The following is a 16,381-nucleotide window of genomic DNA, read 5'->3' on the forward strand; positions in this document are numbered from 1 at the left end:
AATCATCTTTGGTCACGTAACGCAGGCAAACATTTAACGCATTTCCTTTGTCGAAATAAAAAGACAGAAGGATACAAATTTATGAATCCTACGTGACTAGAGAGAGCTACGCACGAAACCGGGTAGAAATTTCATTCTTTTCTTAAAGACACAAGAGTTAAGAAACTTGGAATATTACGAGACAAGAAAACAGAAAATCGTTACGAAATTCTAGTAGATAATTATCGTACATTACGCGGTCTAATTAATTCCAAGAGAAATGATCTACATGAAATTCTTGAAATATTTCTTACGGGTATATATGCAAGAGAATTGCAACAAAAAAAATAACGTAAAACAAAAATAATAATAGGTTGCAGAACGTTGCAGGCTCATTTTCATATTACATTGTAACAACCCTGTGTCTGGAGTTTTATCACGATGAAGCGTCTACCTGCAAGAGTCACGACCACCGGAAAGTGAGTTGCCTTCACTTTCTCCAATTTGTCATTGCTCGCCGCGAACGATACCGCGATATTAATTAATCTTCCATAACGGCGCAGAAAAGCATGCCCATACGTCTTCTATATAAGTGGGTAAATACATGCATAACCCGTCTATACTTGTATACACTTTCCGAGATGTATATGGGTGTCCTCCATTTACCGATCACGAATCATCGTTAAAAGTGGGGATGATGCTGCGTAAAAACCGGATGACGATGATAAGAAAAGTAGTGTTACCGTCGTTGTCGACTTCACTTGCAGGTTTCATCGGTAAAGATAAGATCCGGAACAGGTGGAAAGCAAGCGCATTAAGCGTGCTAACATTATTCCGAGAAAAGAAATTTCGTTTCGATCGATTTCAATGATATATATTCTGTGTGTGTTTCGATGAAATTACATCGATAATAAAGTCGGTTAAAGAGATTTCTCTTAGAAAAATTCGAAAAGAAAAAAAATAAGTACACCACCACCATTTAGTATTTGATGATTGTCATTTTCTTTGTTTTTTTTTTCTTCTTCTTCTTCTTTTTCTTCTTCTTCTTCCACGGTTAGGTCGTAAGATGCGAAATTCCAGTAAAGCAACGAAGACAAATGTAACGAGCGTGTACCACCATTCACGGCGATGCACGTGCACTCACTCAGAGTCAGCAACGGAGGAGATCGCACACGTGTATGGTTTTACACGGCGAGTTCACCGAGAGTATATAGATAAGATCGGGGACAGGTGGAAAGTTCTTTGGTTCCACGTGACTACGAGGCCTCTTCGTTTCTATACTATCCAAGTGTTCTCTCGCGATATAACGCGAGAATTCGATGAGATATATGAGAAAAGCTTAAAACGCATAAAGAACATTGCTCAATCCACATTTTCTCATCAGAAATCTGGAGAATAGATAGGAAAGAGAAGGATCGGTTTTTCTCGTTCGTGTGTAAGTATATGTAGACTCATTGATGATTTCGGTCAAACTGGCCGAGGACAGCATGTCTCGATAAAAAAAAAATCAAGTCTTTCCTTTCTTTGGCACATTACGGTACGCAATGTCGTCGTTGTCGTCGTCAAGACTCCAGAGAGATAGAACGTGCACTAACGGGCAAGTCAACAAGTGGGAGGTCGAAGAGATAAAAGGAGAAGGAGAGATCGAGTGAATGAATCGAATAGGAATCGAGACAAATATCAACGACATGTCTCTCTCTCTCTTTCTCTTTCTTTCTCTCTCGTAAAGCAAAGAGCAAGGCTTCGTTTTTTTTTCCTTGTATTTCTTTTTTTAATCGTACATCGCTCCTCCGCGGCCCACTTTGCGTGGTCTACGCCCGTGTACAAATAAATGCACTCCATACATTATTTATAAATCATTTATACGCCAACTGCAAGGTCAGGATAAGATCTCCGCGCGAGGGAAACGGGAGTGCACACTGAGAGAGCAGTTGGGTTGGGCCTTCTCTCGCCATCTAAGGTAATCGACCTATTCGTCCAGCCATCGTGATACGAAATCCTTCAAATTCGAAAGCCTAACCCTGATATCGCGCTTACGAAAAAGGAAAGGAAAATAGATTGATTAAACCGGTCCAATCGCTTTCCCACGCGCTTTATGAATTCTCGTTTGGAATAAATCAACAATTAAATCGAATGATCAGAAGAGGCTCCGTAAGAAGAAGCGGATTATTCCAAGACGAGTTCTCTCTACGTTCGAGCATGCTCTTCTCTCTCTCTCTCCCTCTCTTTCTCTCTTTCTTTCTCGGCAGTCTTCAAGAGTTTATTCTTAATGCTACGTGAACCCATCGCGCCTTCGAGTAATTCCTGACATAATAAAGTAACTACATAGCCTGGTGGCTTTCCTCCTCGATGATTCACACCGTACATATATTTAAAACACGACGAGGAGAAAATGATAGAGGAATCGAGATTACCGAGAGGAAGAGAGAGAGAAAAAGAGAGAATAGCGAACGGCTGGCCGATGAGCATCGAAGAAACAAGATCTGGTACTACGTTATGCCCGCTCGATTACAGATAATCATCCTCTGCGCTTCGATCGAACTTCATCGACCTATAAATCGGCATTCCAGGCACGCTTATAGTAGCAGTGATTTCTACTCGATGAGTTATCCAATCGTGGCAGGTATTAATGTACGACTATTCAGTTAAATTCCCCCTGACAGCCATATAGAAAATTGGCGCCGTGAACTAAAACATCCTTTTAAAATATAAGATCAAATTGGAAAACCTTAATATAGATCTTAAGATATGCCTAACGATAACTATCAATTAAAGAACGGAAATGTAAAAGGGTAAATCCGGTGCCGTTATTATCATTCCGGTTGGAGTCAACCCTCCTCCCATCCCCCGGGCCGTGTCTATGTCCGTTCGCTGAGTAATATCTCATAACTTGGCCGACCTGCGTTTAGCCTATCACAAAGTGGATGTCCTTGCCGTGACCGTGAAGCTAATTGCCGGTGGTCAACGGGAAGACGAACGACCGAGAGTGGATAAATGATCGTGGTGACGAAGATAAAGACCAAAGAACAACACAACGAAACAACTCATCGATCTTTGCCAATCGCCTTTTTATCTTTCTCCCGGGGTACCTTTTCTCTCTCTCTCTCTCTCTCTCACTCTCTCTCTCTTTCTTTTTCTCATTTTTATTTTTCCAAGAAATCCACACAAAAGATAAGAAAGGATTTTCTTCTTATCCTAGAGGACAGGGGATAAAAAGTATACGGGCTGAGAATTCCACTCATTTTACGAGCGTTCCCAAGTTTTACGCCGATCCCAGATCGTCGAGATTGCAGATAACGCGCTATCTCATCGGGCGAAGTCGAAGGAAAATAAAAAAGAAAAAGAAAAAGAAAGAAGATGAAGAAGAAGAAGAAAAGGAGGAGCTTAGGAAGCTTGTCAAGGGGAAAGATCGGTCGAGTTACTCGCGCCACGGTAATCTTCCTTCGAAGATACTAGTACGCGGAAACCGTCTCGGAACCAGATTTTCTCGTTAAGAGTTAACTCCGTTAAGGTAAAACCCGGACGATAGAGTTAGTTCATTCATGTTACAGACCCATAGAATATTCCTGGAATTGACGAGTAATCCTATGAAGGTAAAAACAACTCTCTTCAAATTTATCATCGAAATAACGAAACGCGACATATATTTATTTATGAAAACAGAAAAAAAAAAAAAAAAGAAAATGGATAAAAATTAACGAACAATTTCTGAGATAGGAATAATAAATAATGATTTAAAAATACTTTGTGTTTCCTTTCTAATGAAACGCGCGTTCTTACGCGTAGGAAAGAAATAATTCATTCGACGCACGCGCGATGCCCATACTCATAAAAGTATTTTGGTCGATCGGTAAGGAGAAGTTGTAAAACGCGATGACGATGACGACGACGACGACGACGACGACGACGACGGCAGGGGTGATGATGACCACTCCGATAGATTCTCGAGAGCCGTGTTTGTTTTCCGCCGACGACGTTTTCAATGAAGTCCTTATAAAGATAAGAGAAGCGTGCGCATGCTCTGTTCGTCTTCTATGGCAGGAAAGTAGCAACAGCAGCAAGGAAAGCAGCAAGGAAGGTAGCAAGCAGCAAGGATGGTAGCAAGAAAGGCGCGAGGAAAAAGCTTGGATTCGAAGGAAAGAAGTTGCCTTCCCTCTCTCTCTCTCTCTCTCTCTCTCTCTCTCTCTCTCTGCTTTCGCAGTGTATCTCTCTATCTAACCAAGTATCTCACTCATTCGGTCGTTCTTCGGCCGTTCTTCTTCAACTTCCCAGACTGGATTAATCGCTGGAGGGCGATCTATCCGGGATAGAACGTAAAGCGGGCCACCGAAGGTGCGCGGGTTAGACTCGACTCCCATTCACTAGTAACTCTGTGGCATACAGGACGTTTCATTTAGCGTTTACCCGCTTAACGATCGAACCGATCTCCCCTTTTCTTTCGCTTCCATATACCGTATACCGTTACAACTGGATGCTCGCGCTCTTAAAGATTTTTTACCTTTTTGTAACGGCACGTTTAAGAAACGCGCAAAACAGAACAGAACAGAACTACTCGCTGCCTCTCGTCCTGACTTCAGCAATCAGGTGATATACTAGTTTCACTACCTCCTTTCGCCATACTCGAATTAAAGATTCAAACATAAAAGAAAATAATAGAAATTCTTCGACGTCGTTAATAATAATAATAATAATAATAGTTGCGATTTAATCGCGAATGATAATCTATTCGTTTCTCTACGATATATTATAATATATTCTTCTTTAATAACGAATAATTTCAAGGAAACATTATAACAAACTGAATGGGTCAGAAAAGCGAGAAAGAAATATCAAGATCAACGAAGAGATATGTCGTCGTCGTTGTCTGTCGTATATACATACACACAGCACCGAACATAACAGTATCTCGCTTATGGCATACGCTTCGGAGTCGTAAGCAAAGTAAATATGCGGCCAAGAGAGAGCGAGAGGAAGAGAGAGAGAGAAAGAGAGAGAGAGAGAGATGACGACAACGAATAAACACGTTACACGGTAACGTTCGCCGTTCGAAAAAGAAAAGAAAAAATGTTGACGTCTCCTAGCGTAGAAAGAATTTTAAAGGGCAGGTGCCAAAATTTCTTCGTGTCGCCGTAAGAACGGAAACCGAAATTCTTCGACTCTCGCTCATCATCTTCTTCGAATGCCAAACGCGACCAAGGTGGACGATGACGATGGAAGAATTTTTTCATCGCGAACGTGTCTCGTTTTTTCAAACAAAAATTTCTATCTTTATCTCGTCCCAGTCGTTAAATTTTATCGCCATTGCCAACTAAGAAAAGTACCACCACCACCGTTGAAAAAAACAAAAATAAATAATAATTGTAGAATTTGAGAAAATATGAAATATAATATATATAAAATTTTCTTCTTCTAGATATATACGATTAGAAAACAACTAGAATTTGACTTCGGTTGAAAAATGCCATTGGTCATTGGTAAGCCGGTCGTCGTTTTGGTATAACCGTTAAAGCCGGACAAACTATACATACTACGTATGCATAAACCAAACGATATAAATAAGCTCCGTCGCTTTTATAACGGGCACACGTTTTTGACTTGTCCGTACGCGCGTATCGTTCGTAAAAAGCACGTCTTACGGCTTCCTTAAGATCGTCAATCGACAGGATACCGTGTACGAGAGGGAGAAAGCCAAATATTCTCGTAATTAGTATTAAAGAAGAAAAGCAATTGAGACAAGCGTATTTCGCTTTATATGTACTTACAACACCAATCGAAAAAACCTCCTACGTGCGGTGTATATGAAAATATGCGTTATGTGCGATCTCATCCAAACGATTGCAACTTGATGCGAATTGCGGAATTTCTTACAATAATAAAAAGAGAAAAAGAGAAAAAGAGAAAGAAAGAAAGAGAGAGAGAGAAACATTGGTAACCTACCTATACGCGAGTCCATTCTTAATTTCATAAAAAAGCAATCTTATGGATGAATCGAAAGTAGATGGTAAGAGGAAAGATAATTAAAGAAATATATTTTTGAACGATAATGAAAAGGTCGACAAAAATCGAAAGAACATTAGAAGCTTAGAAAATAAATAGTACTCGTAATTTGGCTAATCATTTTAAGTCTCTCTCAATGTTGTTACGAGAAGAGAAAGAGGACCGTACACACACACACACATTCTCTCTCTCTCTCTCTCTTTCTCACGCAAATTACTGCGTTCCTTCGAAAGTCGACGAAGCAACGGCTCTCGGACAGGCAGTTATAAAGGGTGCTGGAAGAAGGCGATTGGAATGCACTGAGAGAAAGAGAGAGAGAAAGAGAGAACAGGTCGCAAGGCTGCCAGCATTCCGAAATTTGCAAACGAGTATAAGAAAGGAGAAACGCGTGCCTCTACGTAGTAGTATTTCGATTCGACTCCTTTTTTCTAAATAAGTCGAGATACTTGTTGACAAAAAAAAGCTCTCCCGACTTAATCTCCTTTTTTACTTTCTTTCTTTCTTTCTTTCTTTTTCTTCTTTCTTTCTCGGTGGAATCAAAAAAAAAAAAAACGTAGAAATCTTATTTCCACTTATTTTCGATCGATTGAATTCATACTGTGTGTGTGTGTGTATGGTTTAAGATAAGAGAAACGTACAAACTCTTATCGGTACGCATCGAGATTTTCTTTTTTTTTTTTTTTTTTTTTTTTTTTTTTATTTTTTTCGTTGAATCCGTATAAATATACCAGATAAGAGACGAGCGCGATGCGTCACACAGCGAGAGGAAAACGTTGGATTCGAAAGGTATATACGTAAAAGTTACGATGCCAAGGCCGCGAGAACGTCGATAACAATCGGAAAGGATTCGCGTTGTCCTTAAAAAAAAGATATATGTATATATATATATATATAAAAAAAAAAAACCCAAATAAAAAAGAGAAGCATTCCGAAAGAACTATACGGTGTAAAAAAAAAAAAAACCTTGTTTATCAATAGAATAACAAACGAACAATTCTTTCAAAGATGACGCATCTTCGTGCAAAGGAAAAAAAATGCGTCGTAATAAAAGGAAACAATTAATAATTAATGCTCCCTCGAATGAAGGAACGACGGACGGACGGACGGATCGATCTATCGATCGAGTTTACTCCTCTGAGACATGCCCCGAAGGTAACAGCAACAAATCGAATGAAAAAGTATGACTTACGTAACGCAGCAATGATCCCTACGAGACATACCTCTGTCCCTCCCACCCTCCCACTCACTCCTTCCGTTGTTCCTCACCGACCGTGCCGTGGAATTCAACGGAGATGAAGAAAGAAGAAAAATAAGAGAAGAGAAGTGAAGAGAAGAGAAGAGAAGAGAAGGGATGGGAAGTAAAAGGAAGAAAAAGAAGAAGAAGAAGAAGAAGAAAAAGTCAAGGGAGACGTCTCGAGCCGCGTCGAGTCGACCATCTACGCAAGAAAGATGGAGGAGGGTAGCAGAATGAAAGGGAGAAACGGAGAGAGAAAGAAAGAAAGAGAGAGAGAGAGAGAGAGAGAGGAGACACAGAGCACGCAAGAAAGAAAGGAAAGGATATACGTGGATGGGGAGAGGAAGAGGGGTAGAGAGGGATGCGGGGAGAGAGAGATAAAGATAGAGTCCATCAAGGAAAACTCACCCTATTGCATTCCAGAGCCTCCGCACTGTGCTCCTCTTTCTGTTTGAAGCAGCTGCTGCACTTGCTCTTGTTGAATATGTTTGGTGCGAACTTCCTGCACTCGGCGCCGGTAGGACGCACGACGGCCCCCGTGCCGCTCGACATCGTCGCGACACCAAAGAGCCAAAGGATTATCGACGAAGACGACAATTATTATCGGCCGATAAAAACAGCAACACTAATAATAACGGTAACAACAACCACGACGACATCATTCCATTGACTTCCTCCTCTTTTCAAAGTTTCTTTCACTTATTATTATTATTTTATTCGATTTATCACCTTTGTTGTTATCCTTTTCTTTGATCGTCTTAATAATAATAATAACAACAACAACAACCAACAACAAGTTCGCGTTTCTTACCCTTTCACTCGAAAGTATCGCCACCTAACTTACGTTTCTAATCACTTTGGCGCTTCTTGAAAATCCCAACCACCGTGTCTCGCTTCGAAAATAAACACCTTTCGAAACAAGAGAAATGTTGATATCCTCGAAATAAAGGGGCAGGATGAGGTGGTGCAGACAAAATGCAAGTTTTCTCTTGAATATGCGCGCGCGCGCGCGCTTGTATTTTATCACGTAGTAAATTCTTGCCGTGTGATCGAACGATTCGACGATGATTCGTAGCGTTGGTTTCTTCCTTTATTCTTCTCACACTTCTTCTCCTCTTCTTCTTCTTCTTCTTCTTCTTAATATTCTCTGCTTTCTTCTCTCTCTTTTTCGACGTCGCGGAAAACGCGCATCGTCGCACGAGCACGCGCGTTCTCGCGCGTTCACGAGGTCGTCATTGACTCGCGCACTGACGAACACGCACTAAACGCGATGCAACGAAACGAGCGCTAGACTCCTCTAAGGTCGACGCGGTACTGACTCTACCCCCCACTCTTTCTTACCTTCCGGCATAGAAAGAAAGAGAAAAAAAGAGGGAGAGAGAGATCAAACCAAACCCGTCCCCCTCTCCTGCCTTTTTCACTCTTTCACCGCCGCACCCGTCACTTGAGAATCTCTGGTCTAAGCTGCGAAAGCACGTGGACGATAGAATGAAATCACGGGGAAGCCTCCCGCTCCCTTTCCCTCTCTAACGCTCTCTCTTTCTCCCCCCCCCTCTCCACTCCGACGTTCTTGCAGTGTGTTTCACTCGGGGCACCAGAGAAAAACAAAAGGTGCAAGTACGAAATTGGAATCGAGAATTTACATGCAAAAGACGCGTACGCCCCTTTGCGATTCTTAACCCAGAGCCCAGAGGCGCTGCTACTTTGTAAGAATCTAGCAATAAGAAGAACAACGACGACGACGCCGGCGACGTCGACGACGATTAGCACAAAAATAAGCACGAAGACGGGCACGACGACGATGCTCGAACAAAGCTATGACACACCGTTCGATAATATCCATGACAGAACGAAACTCGCGCTTACATCCATCCGCAAACCGTGCTACCGTACAATTTTCCTATAATCCAAGCGCTACCGCACACCATTTCCAATCGTTTCCCGAGCTATCGTCCCATCTTCGTAAGCTGATTGGTCGCTAACTTTACCAACGCGCATCCGCCATATTTTCTTACATACATACGCCTTCTCCTATTGGCTGATCTTCGATCAATGCAAACTTATGATTTTTTTCAATTCTTTTTCCAATAATATCGTTTTACAAACAACGCGATTTTATTTAATCAAATCAAATGTTATTAATTAGGTAAGATAAAAAGTTGCTGATTTCTCGAGTTAATCGATTGACCTCGAATATAATTGCGAAATTCGTCAAAGTTATATTTTCTACACAGACATCTCTCGTTTATAAAATTCTTTGATTATATGCATTCTTAAATTCGATAATATTTGGTGGTATACGAATTATGTAATCTGATAGCAATATACTAAAGTTATCACTGCGCGTGTACGTTCGTTGTCGATTATGTATAATGCACCGTACGATGATAACTAAATATTTGTATTACATCAATCAACGATTGTCCCAATTATTTTTAATGCAAAAGTAATTAACAAGGAATAAATAATATAAAGAATAACCTGGAACTACTTATTATGTTTTTATTCCCGCTACTATTAAATCGAATATATCGTAACATCTTGAAGTAGCGAAATGATAAACCAGAAAACGTAAAAGGCGGGAACTATTAAACGTTCATATTTTCATATATTTTATCATCCGAAATAAATAATATTATTAACACACACATTTATATATTCCAAATTTATTTCATTTTATAATTAAAATAAAATAAAGTGTATTATTTAATAAGAGTTTAACAAAGATATTTTATTAAACAAATATATTACTAGTAAAGCAATATTTAAGTTTAACTAGACTACTTGAGTCAGAGACTCATATAGGAAAGAATCAGCTGATTTACACATCCGGTTCTATATTCATAAATTTGTTTCGAGTTTAGAACGACTGTTGTTCCATCGTCCATAAGATTGCTTGTAAAGATGGTAGATAAAGTCGTTGACAGGTTCGTAGCTTAGATTAATTTCGATTTTTTATATAAAATTTTATATTTATTAGTGTCCCAACGATGTTAATATAAAATATTACTATAATATCATATAAGTAAATATCATAATAGCTAACCTCAAATGTTATACTTTGGACATAACAAATTAACCTTTTCTTTTCTGTGTTATTATTTGTAAATATTTAATTCTAAAGAGTATTTGACCTCTAACGTAAAAGCGTCAACAATGTTATATTTAAAAGTTATTATAAATCGCTTAAAGGTTAATATATATGTATATTTCTAATTTTTTCTTATAGTCTAAACATTATTACTTTGAATTTCTACGTTTGCTGTATAAATCAGTCTATAAAAAAATGTTGTTATAATATATTTTAATATTATAAAAATACATTAAGCATTTATTAGAAATATATACACACACACACAAATATTTTATTCAAACAAATCTTAATCTAATTAAATTCAACCAGACCTCTTACATAACATGCAAAAGAAACAAATGGTGAAAAGAAAATTATAATTGTATAATTGATCTACTATTAAATGTCATACATGAGATATCAATGTTTAACGAGTATTCTTACGAATCAGAGACTTTAGAATTATATGAATTTACGTGCAACTATGTTGTAAACCAATGTTATTAGCAGGTACATCTTATGTCTATAGTATGATAAATATACATTTTTAGATTTTTGTAATTTATTGTTATAAAATGTTCATTTAATTTGTGCATATCGAAACTTATGAGAATAACTTTAGCATAGTCTTTTTGAATTGTAACATTTGTATGTTTACAGGGATGATAATTCAAAAGTTGCAATTATTAGAGAAGTATACGATAGTGAAAATGCTCACGAAACTTTTGAGTACGAGTTAGAAAGAGCTCTCGAATCTGAATGTACTTTAATTATTATCGAACCATCAAAATTAGGAGATGAAACTTCTAGGTGGATAACAGTAGGAAATTGTCTTCATAAAACTGCGACGCTTTCTGGCTTAACCGCCATCACAACAGGTTTGTTAATGTCTCTATATTACAGTTATAAATTAAAACAATTATAAATTTAATAATCGATTACTGACATTTCCAGGTCTTATATGGGGCGATCGACCATATATTTGTGGCACATTAGGTTTTGTATCGCTTATAACCTGTGGACTTTATACGTTATCTTGGCAGTTTGATCCATGCTGTCAATACCAAGTAGAAACTGACACGAGTAAGCTACCACATATGGAAGTGTTAGCTATCTTAGGCCCCTCATCGCCAACGTTCCTTGTGAGAAAGGACGATACAAGGAGACGAATTCTTCATGCGAGTGTTACACTGGCAGCAATTAGCATTAGCGCATGGAGAATTTATCAAGCTTTTAAATGAAGTTTTAATTGTTGAAAATGAATTATATCTTGTTTTTAAATTGAAAAGCAACAACATAAAGGCCGTGCAATACATCATCCACAATAGAATCAGCATGGCCTAGCATAGGATTCTTTATATTAGAAGAAATACAGAATCACATTTGCTTTACAGTGAAGACTTTATACCACATCAAAAGTGTATCTTCATCTGACTATTGCATTTAGCTCCAGACATAATCTTCAGAGTTATAGGTGTTTTTACTCTGTGATCCGTAATTTACCGATTTAACTACAATCATTTTTTTGTCACAAATCAATTTGAAAAATATTCCTAATGAACTAAAGTAATATGTGTTCTCTTAAAAATATACAAAATTACAACTTTAAATCCTAGAAGTTAAATATAGCATTATGTATTTTTAGATTGTAAATAATATAGGTAGATTGCACAGAACGCGAGAATAAAAAAAAGTAACGTTTCCTAGAGTTTTTCATTTTATAAAATTAACCAGAATTAAAGCGAACGATTGTGTTCCTGTGCATAATAATTGTAAATGATAGTGTTATTCTATACTCCAAAATATTTAAATAATATAACATTCATTTTGTGTTAATATAACATCATATTGTGTTTTCAGTAAATAATTTTTTTCAATTAAAATGAAACAACAAATTTTGGGTAAATAAATATTTACTCAAAAAGGCATACTAAGCTTCATAATTTAGCCCTATAAAAAGTGCATTACAACATTCCTACAATAAATGATGAAGGATTCGAAAAGTTCTTGGACCTAACATAAAACATTTTTATCTTGAAGCTTGTAGAAAAGAATTATTTTTCTATTTGTATTTCAACATTAGGCCTCTTACTTAAAATTAAAATATGGATTGCTTAGGTATTTAAAATAAAATATGCCGAGTAACGTATAAACATAACAATTATAAATCAAAGAATTCGTATATCTTTATGGCCAAGTATTCTGGTGTTCTAACATTCCAATTAACACAAATGTCTTGATAAATCTGATGTCTCTTAGAACATGAACATTGACATATTAATGATATTTTCATATTAATTTCTTTTTTAAATAATTTAAAAAATTTCTAATTTTTTATGACAAATAAAACTCTAATCGATGTTAGATAAAGGCTGACCTGTTAATTTTACTACAAACAATTTTTGTTCACGTTACTATATGAAAAAAAACCTTTATTTTATCAATATAAAACAAAATTCTGAATGTCTTCTGAAACGAGGGAAACGATATACTGTCAAACAAATATTAAATCGAACAGTAAATTTACTTATACGTATTCTGAAAGTCTTTTTTTATTTTAAATAATTCCTTATCAAAATATTATTAAAAGTGAGTTGAAATATTTGAATTTTATTCCCATCCGATAACTAAACGAATTTCGGTGAAGATATATTTATATTTCTTTTAATAGATGTTCTTAAAATTCTTTCTGTTTATTTTCAAGCATAAGAATGTAAGAACAGAAAACACACTACTTGATTTAATATTTTAAAGTTATATCTCATTCTTCCTTTTTATCTCTTGAAGTTATTTAACTTCGCATTGATAAAAAAGGTCCGTTCAAACGATAAATTGAACAAAAATTATGGCGATGATATAATATATTATTGATATATTTATAACAATAATATAATCGATCAAATAATATAATATCTATTATCTAGGAAATTGATTACTAAACTATTAGCTTTGTTTAAGATTACTGGAATTTTTAGAACATGTAGAAGTTCTAGTCAAGTAGGTATTTGAATTATAATTTTAAATTTATAAGAAAAAATATTACTTTTCATATCTGAGCGTAAGAACATCTGAGTATTTTAAGAACTTTGTTGTACATTATAATGCTGTACATATATAATAAAATGTTCTATTAATAAATATGTACATAGTACCGTTAGAAATTGTTTTAAGTGCAGCATTAAATACATATTTTGCAAAATACAAAATGCAAAACAATATACTATTTATAAATATATAATAATTATATTTAATTCATACAAAGTTTAATGTAAAAAATTAAATGAAATTAATATCCTCATAAGATTAGAGATTATGTGAAATTATATCTTCGAGTTTAGATTTTTTGCCAAACTAATCAATTGTAAAATATATCAAAATATGTAATAGATAGACCATATTATTTTGATTCATCTTGAATTATGTTGAAATGAATATATATAAACTTTAAATTATATATATAGTATATAAAAAAAGAACTTATATAAAGAATATACTATAATAGAAAAATAAAAATAGAATAAAGATAGGAAACCAAGAAAAACAAAAAATAAATATAAATTGTAAAGTCAATCACATTTATGTTATATGGTAACAAATTTATGTGTATGTACGTACATACATTTTTAAACAATTTACCTTTATTCACCCTTATTCACAAGTCGATAAATCGTACTTATTTCTAATAATGAGAAAAATATTTATTTTATAAAATAATAAAAAAAAAACAATTATATAACTTTAAGATTACATAAATATTTGATATAAAATTACGTGACTTTATTTTTCTCATATATGATAATTCTATAAATATAAAATTAAAGTTATTAGTTCAAATAAAAGAAATTAGAATGTTAATAAAATGTGCATCTTTAATATATAAAACATTTCTTTCGTAATGAATTTAATAGTCGTACGTACATATATATGAAAGTTAGATGTATAGTATATATTTATGATATTTAATTAGTATAATTACTAAATTATATATAGACTTTAATGCACTACTCCATGATAATTCTGTATGTTTATACAGAAAATATTTCTTTATAATTTTATACACATATAAAAACTTTAGCTCATGTAAAAAATTTCCTTTTTTCGGTATAATCAAACAAAAATATTAAGTATTCTTAAATAAACAATAATTTTGAAAAAAAGATATTTGAACTTTTGTATCATATGACTTTTACTTATACGATATATAAATGCATTTATTTTATAAAACAGATTCTAACTCTAATTATTTATTAATTATTATAAAAATATAAGTAATAATAAAAACGTTAGTTAATAAAATCTGAACTATAATCCACAAATAAATATTATATTATAATATTTAAAACCAAGTAATATATATATTCCCCAGATCTATTCGAAAATTACTTTTCTTTATCTAACTTTTTAGCGCGCTTCTCCATGAGCCAAAAGTAAAGGGAAGGAAATAAGAAACGTATAAGTATACCACATTTTGGGATAATTGGTGCAATAATTTCATCCTTTTCTTTTTTCAATACAGCTTTCAGAACTTTTTTGGCAACGTATTTAGGAGAATAGCCTTGCTCTGTATTTTGATCCATTACTGTAAGCATATTATGTTTTTATATAAAAGTATAAGACTTTCTATTTACATTATTTTAATATACTTGGAATAAACAAACCTCCATATGTTTCACCACTTCCTGTTAAAGCGTTTAATGACAAAGCAGTCTTTATATATCCAGGACTAATTATTGTAATCTTTATATTTTGTTCGGTTAATTCCGCTCTACAGGCATCACACCAAGCTTGTAATGCATGCTTAGATGCTGCGTATGCAGATCTAATAAATTACGATAATTAATGACTATCCTAATCAAAGATATAGATGTAAAAATTATACAAACCTATAAGGTATAGAAATTTTACCCTGAACGCTGCTAATATACACTACATGACCATATTGTTGTTTTAACATTGACGGAAGAACAGCTGGAAAAATATATATGTCGTATATTCAAATTAAATAAATGTGTTGAATATATATCAATTTTTATGTTTACCTTTAGTTAAAGCTATTTGTGCAAAATAATTAATGAGCATTACTTTAATATCCACATCCACATTTGTATTAATGACCTCTCCTCGATATGAAATTCCAGCATTATTTATCAGAATGTCGATTCTTTCATGTATTGATAAGACTTTTGATATTTCTGGTTGTAAAGTGTTGATTTCGGTTAAATCCAAAGGTAGAATTACAGGTGGATGAGTCGGAACTGTCTGAAAAATGTAATATTATTAATATAATATAAATATTTATATATATATATATATATATATATACATATATGTGATAAAATAGAATACAATGAACATACACAATGTTTCTCCATTAATGTATTTTTAACCCTTTCCAACTCTGCTTTTCTTCTTGCAACTAAAATAAGTCTGCAGCCGCAACTATAAAATACATGAGCTAACGCTTCGCCTAATCCAGAACTGGCACCAGTTATCATTACAACCTAAATTACATAATGAAATGAAAATAATGAATGCAATAACAATACTATAAAATATTTGTTCACAAATTAGAATATACGCTGATACCTTGTTTTTTAATACTGCCTTTTCTTTCTTTTGTTGCATAATGTCATAAAAATGGTAAAGTAACCATGGTATAGTAATTGGAAATCCAATTAATTTAAACAGCCACCATATAATGTACCATCCTTTTAAAGTTTCTTTTTCTTTCATGATTATAAGTGTATATGTTTAATAAAAATCAATTAAAAATGTATAAGATAAAATAATTATATTAAAACTAAATTATATAATTTTATAGAAAACTTTTCTCTTTATACGCGATCAATCATGTATATCGTAAACGTACGAAGTTCAGAATGTCATAATCACTTACAAGAGAATCTCATTTTATATATATATATATATTTGTATACATATCCGCTTTATCGACACAGCGCTATAGTACGTGACTGATATGTAATAACATATATAATTATTATATCATTACGTCATTAATCAAGTATGGCATTGTATAAATCACAACAATATCTCATTGCAAATAGTTGAGTGAATATGTGTTAAAAATCTATTTAAAA

The 16,381-nt window shown here is 34.4% G+C and overlaps 3 protein-coding genes across 4 annotated transcripts in view; 1 reads left to right on the forward strand and 2 right to left on the reverse strand.

The window, feature by feature from the left end:
• The window catches only part of LOC106793458 (protein outspread), a 67,381-nt gene extending 58,160 nt beyond the window's left edge, over positions 1–9,221 (reverse strand). Inside the window, exon 1 of one of the 2 annotated variants that reach the window (XM_014760406.1) lies at positions 7,619–9,221. In XM_014760406.1, coding sequence (XP_014615892.1) covers positions 7,619–7,762 — 144 coding nt within the window. In that variant the 5' untranslated portion in view covers positions 7,763–9,221. The remainder of the gene's footprint in view (positions 1–7,618) is intronic. The other variant, XM_014760408.1, reaches the window with a different exon arrangement.
• Positions 9,222–10,049: 828 nt separating this feature from the next.
• Positions 10,050–12,819, forward strand: LOC106793507 (transmembrane protein 11 homolog, mitochondrial). Its single transcript, XM_014760508.1, has 3 exons — positions 10,050–10,137; positions 10,944–11,161; positions 11,238–12,819. The coding sequence occupies exons 1-3, from the start codon at positions 10,115–10,117 to the stop codon at positions 11,522–11,524; spliced, it is 528 nt and encodes a 175-aa protein (XP_014615994.1). The 5' UTR covers positions 10,050–10,114; the 3' UTR covers positions 11,525–12,819.
• Positions 12,820–14,588: 1,769 nt separating this feature from the next.
• LOC106793475 (dehydrogenase/reductase SDR family protein 7-like) lies at positions 14,589–16,208 on the reverse strand. The gene is made up of 6 exons (XM_014760447.1): positions 15,870–16,208; positions 15,641–15,784; positions 15,323–15,542; positions 15,167–15,251; positions 14,942–15,102; positions 14,589–14,862 (listed from the first exon to the last, which is right to left on the reverse strand). The coding sequence occupies exons 1-6, from the start codon at positions 16,014–16,016 to the stop codon at positions 14,663–14,665; spliced, it is 957 nt and encodes a 318-aa protein (XP_014615933.1). The 5' UTR covers positions 16,017–16,208; the 3' UTR covers positions 14,589–14,662.
• Between the last annotated feature and the right edge of the window lie 173 nt (positions 16,209–16,381).

This window comes from Polistes canadensis, unplaced genomic scaffold (assembly GCF_001313835.1).
Source record: "Polistes canadensis isolate GaletaPanama2010 unplaced genomic scaffold, ASM131383v1 scaffold_14, whole genome shotgun sequence".
NCBI classification, from domain to species: Eukaryota; Metazoa; Arthropoda; class Insecta; order Hymenoptera; family Vespidae; genus Polistes; species Polistes canadensis.